General features: G+C 32.7%; 2 protein-coding genes across 4 annotated transcripts in view; both read right to left on the bottom strand.

Moving 5' to 3' along the window:
• On the bottom strand, positions 1-3,042 carry LOC107635646 (chromatin structure-remodeling complex protein BSH). 2 transcript variants are annotated; one of them, XM_016339182.2, is made up of 8 exons: positions 2,666-3,042; positions 2,313-2,568; positions 2,178-2,225; positions 2,020-2,097; positions 1,660-1,698; positions 1,487-1,569; positions 1,311-1,373; positions 1-482 (listed from the first exon to the last, which is right to left on the bottom strand). In XM_016339182.2, exons 1-8 carry the CDS (start codon positions 2,713-2,715, stop codon positions 383-385), a joined length of 717 nt encoding a protein of 238 aa, XP_016194668.1. In that variant the 5' UTR covers positions 2,716-3,042; the 3' UTR covers positions 1-382. The 2 variants fall into 2 exon arrangements, with proteins under 2 accessions (XP_016194668.1, XP_016194659.1); XM_016339173.2 differs by having other exon boundaries at positions 2,014-2,097; positions 2,666-3,033.
• Positions 4,654-5,084, bottom strand: part of LOC107619548 (auxin-responsive protein IAA31) — a 1,910-nt gene continuing 1,479 nt past the window's right edge. For both annotated transcript variants that reach the window (XM_016321842.2, XM_021103083.1), the window contains exon 4: positions 4,654-5,004. In XM_016321842.2, coding sequence (XP_016177328.1) covers positions 4,950-5,004 — 55 coding nt within the window. In that variant the 3' untranslated portion in view covers positions 4,654-4,949. The remainder of the gene's footprint in view (positions 5,005-5,084) is intronic.

Here is a 5,084-nt window from a genome sequence, read left to right on the forward strand (position 1 = left end):
GAAGGCCAACATCACTTTTATAAAAGGAAGTATCAAGTGTCATATAACTTAAATTGTATGGTAGATAAGACTACTTGTGTAATATTGTTCAGTATCGTAGAAGATCAATGTAATTTACCCTAGATACTATGCTAATAAGATGTAATTAATTTTCTTTTTTAATTTGGCCTTGATGCTGATTACTGATTAGTGTCTTTGTACACAGAATGAAGATGAAGAAATGATACAACCTAATATGATAACACATGCTGACTCGTTGATTTTCTGATTCTACGAAACCAACTTCCACACAGTACAATAATAACTTGGTAATGATTCCCTCTAACTAATATAGGTTTCAATAGAACTATACTACTCTTCTAAATAAGCAATGCTTGTCAATTCACCTGAAATTCCGTTCTTCTTTTGCTTCAAGGGCATCAACTTCTTCATTGGAAAGAAGGTCCACGATAGGTTCATACACGTCCCATTCCTTTCTTTTCCTAATGCAACAAAAGAAAAACACGGTAAGCCAATGAACATTCCATTTTGAATCTAAGTACCACTATAGGAGAATATGCATACAAAACTTGAAAATTAGTTCGTGGCCTAAGAAAATGAAACTTCCATGCTTAAATTAGTTCTTAAGATGAGATTATTAACAGTGTCAACCAATAATTTCTTTTACATTATCTGTGCATTGAATTGTTCTCTTTGAAAATTGCTAAAAAATTTATATAATGGAGCATCAAACAGAATTATAAACAAAAACATTTTCTAACAGTTAATAAAGACAATGTAGTTTTCTATATTCCGAGTCAAGTTCCATAAGTCATATCCAGTTCTTTCTGAGGAAGTGTATTCCCAGTTCAAGTCACAATCCTTTTATTATAGGACACCATCATATCCACTGATTTTTCCTCATTGATATCTTCACTTTATTCATTTCTTATTTGCAAAAACATATGATATATGTAAGATGTTGCCTTATGCAACTACTGATCTGCTTCTGCTAGCATAATTCTGATGCCAATAACTAAGCCTTCTAGCATGTTTGGTTTTCACTTCTTGGAACTTGAAAACCATTGGTAGGACATAAGTCACAAGAGACAATCTCTTGTTATATCCAAGATTTAGGGATTTCCAAAAGCTCAATAAAACATGCTATTACCAATTAACTATCATCATATGCCATTTCAATTAGCATTTTAACTGCATAAACACCATGGCAATGTGCAGCATAGTGTGGTTAGATGATGGCATAACAAATCAGCATCAAGTTATCTAATTTTAGCAAAGAAAAGTGCATCACGCATACTTAATAGACTCACCGAACTACACTAGATTTTGGGCCAAATAACTTGACCAAGTCCACTGCCACAGCACCTCCTTTGCTGTTAATAGAGAATTGACAAGCAGCAATGAAACAACAGATTAGGGACATAAATATCCTTCCTTGAAGTAATCATATAATGCAACTGATCTGGGAAAGAAATGTATTGAATACCTGACTGGAGCATATTCAGCCCCTCGACGACCCTTCTTGCTCAATCTGCTTTCTCTTGCTGAAACCACACTTTGAATTGCAATCTAAATGTGCAAACAAACAAAAAATTTATGGTAAGATACGATATGTAACACACAAACATGATATATAGCATAGCAAATAGAAACATGGACCTCGTAAAGCTGCTCTCTTATAGCAAAGGCAATTGCTGGCTGCAAAACAAACGCATGTTTCGGTTTAGTAAGTTTTCACTTTCCAAGTGTATCTGTGTTCTTATTTACAAGGAAGAGAGTAGTACTTCATGAATGATAGAAGAATCCAAGTCCTCTATTGACACAACATATTGTTGCTATCTAACGAACAGAAAATGCAGCACCAACACAGTTTTCACATAGTAATAAACACAAATCATGGCACAGTGTAAGACTTCACTTTCCATTCAAAGTTTTCCTTAACTAAGAAGCAACGAGTTTAAACGCTGCAACATGTCCACATTACGCGATAGATAGATAGATAGATAGACTTACTCCAACCTCGGGGTCTTCAATGGCCATGTCTTTGCAGAAGATTCTGGCGAATTCTTCAGGATCACTCTCGAAATTGTTCAAGTCCTAGAAACTCAACGAGTTTAGACATACAACACAGAAGCAGATAACAATGACGACAATAACAATAGCAACAGCAATATTACCCATAAGAACTGGTCCTTCACGAGAGTATGGTTTACACGGAGATCAAGCTGAAATTACGAAAAAGAACGAGTTCAATTAATACGCAAGCGCGAAAAGTAAACGGGAAAAAAAAAAAGAATGAAGAGAGAAAAGACCTTGATAGGAATAATTTTCTCGCCGGCATACATGTCTTGGCCTTCATAGGAACGAAAATCGGCGAGCTGAGACTGAATGGATTGTGCAATTTGGGTGACGAAAGCGGGAGGGAGTTTCAGGTCCTTAACGGTTCTCTTGGCGAAGAGTACGACCTCGGAATCAGGATCGGTAGGGTTCCAAGTGAAAGCGTCTTTGTATCGCTGACCGTCGATTTCTATGTCCAATCGAATCGGCACCAAATTCTCCGAAGTCGGCCTGCATCGAAAACATACATACCTCAAGAATCAATGAATGAATGAATGAATGTATCAACGCGATGCAACGCTTGGAGTGAAGGTAGCAAGCAAGTTACATTCTGAACTTCACGGGGTTTCTGTAGAAACCTGAAGCTGGGGTTTTCATTATGCTGATGCTGAGGCTTCAGTGAATCGTCTACTGCTAACTGCTAACCGCGAATTTTAGTTTAGGCTCCAAAGATTTCTCTTCACGATGCATTCGAATTGGATGAATTGGAATTTGGAGGATTAACATTTAACATTTAACATTTAACATTTAACGCCGCTTCCGATTAACACCGTCGTTTTACCTTTTTGTTTCGTTTTGGGCCTAACACTGCCTCTCGATTTTTGGACGCCTTGATTGCTTTGTAAACGCTCATTCATTTTGGGCCTCAGGCCCATTATAGCTACCAGTCTATCCAGTAAGGCTAAATATTTGTAACATCCTGACCAAAAAAGAAATATTTGTAACATTGTTTATCATATAAATTTTTTAATAACCAATTTGAGTTTTTTTTTGGTGACTAATAACCAATTTGAGTTGATCGAATAATTAGTTTACTCGTCTACTTAAATAAATGTCATTAGAAGTTCAAATTTTATCTTGTATATGAACCAACTCATTGGCCAGTAACAAACTAAAAAAAAGAAAAAAGTAATTTCTCTAATGAAGTGGAGTAAAATATTAGGGTTGTTATTTATCAAAATAGGTCATTTTATGAAATAAATTGAATTACAAAAATTATATCTATTTCAATTGTGGATTTAGATCATTTTGGAGTACAACAATAATTTAAAATTTTGATTATTCAATATATTCAAAAAATTAAAAATATTTATCATTTCAACAAGATTTTTTCTTTTCTTTTCTTAACAATTAAGTACCTTCAATTATAAAACCAAAACCTTTGCTATGGCGTAAGACTGTAAGAGCATCACTTCTGTGAACGATATGGATAGGTTACTGGCAACTTGTTTGTATAGGTTTTTCCTTCAATAATTTAAAATTTTCTAAAAGAATAATTCAATTATTCAACCAAAGAAAAATGTGTTCAATGTTTGACATATAAGTATATAACTGTTATTTGACTCCAGTCCTCCTCATAAAAGTTCAACTATCTTTTTATTCTTGTGTAAGAATTCAAACTCGAAATTAAAATGGGTATCAATGATTGTCCCAGATGTTGCATCATTGTCAGTTGGTGAATGTTTCATCAACAATCAAGTAAGATGAGTTCACATATATTACGGACATGTTGTGTTTAATTAATATTTTTCTTTTTCTTTATTTGAAAACAAAAAATTTTATTGGACTATGATGAATGAGTTTTAATTCAGTTAGAATCTTGTTCACTAATCAACGAAAATGAAAGCAAAACCACTGTTCTTGACACGAGCCGTGTGAACACACACATTACCAATTATGTTGTACCCAACAAAGCGAAGCAACATCAATTTCAAAGCACGTACATACACTCCAGAGAAATTATGAACAACTTTACTTAATTAGCTTTTCATTGTTTCAATTCACTATTAGCTTTATTTCATAAAATTCTTTTGATTGAAACACATGTGGTTTGGTTGCATTGGTTGAGTATTTGGTACTTCAAGTTGTTGGTAAGATTATTCTAGGAAAGTAATAATTGAGATGCATGTATATCAAAATATTGCTAATATTAATGATAATAACAAATAGCACTTGATGCATGCTAGCTAACTAGCTAGCACCAAAGGACAAGTTAACTAAAATATCGAAAATATTTGGTAATAAAAAAAATTAAATAAAAATAATTAAAATTTATTTTATTTAGTATTAATAATTATTGTTAGAATTAATAATAAATATTAAAAAATTAGACAAATTTAAATTATATTTTAAATTTGTTTTCCTAGTATGACCATGAACTAGCAATAATGGGAGCCAGGTGAAATATTATCTCATATGGCTACAAAAGTTAAATAGTTAAGCTAGCTACAGTCTAATTAAGACAATATGGTTAATATATTATCTATAAATAGTTAGGAGAATCCACCATAAAGCAGAGAGAGACTAAAAGACAAATAGACACAATAGATATGATTGATGAATTAGCAATTAGGTAAGAAGCTATACATCTATATAATCTTTTTTTTTTTTTTTTGGTGTATATGATGATAATTAATAATGGAAAGCCGTTGTTCCCTTGTGGAATATTTCTATATATCTCTACTGTTTTTTTCCACCCACCCGCTAGATTAATTAACTAATTAATAATTACTAGGGGAAAAAATTCCTATCAACAGTGAAAATTGATGAGGGAATGCTTGCATGGAAGAACATTGTATATATGCAAATTAACAAGTTATTTATGTATTGACTTAACATCTGTCAGCTCTTGTGATCTTCAACTTCTTCACACTTGTCAAGAACATCCTGTATATATTATATAAAATATAATGAGAAATTGTCAAAATAATCCTAAAAATGGATAAATAAATATTTAATGATTTTTC

The sequence above is a fragment of the Arachis ipaensis genome, chromosome B01 (genome assembly GCF_000816755.2).
Source record: "Arachis ipaensis cultivar K30076 chromosome B01, Araip1.1, whole genome shotgun sequence".
Taxonomy (NCBI): domain Eukaryota; kingdom Viridiplantae; phylum Streptophyta; class Magnoliopsida; order Fabales; family Fabaceae; genus Arachis; species Arachis ipaensis.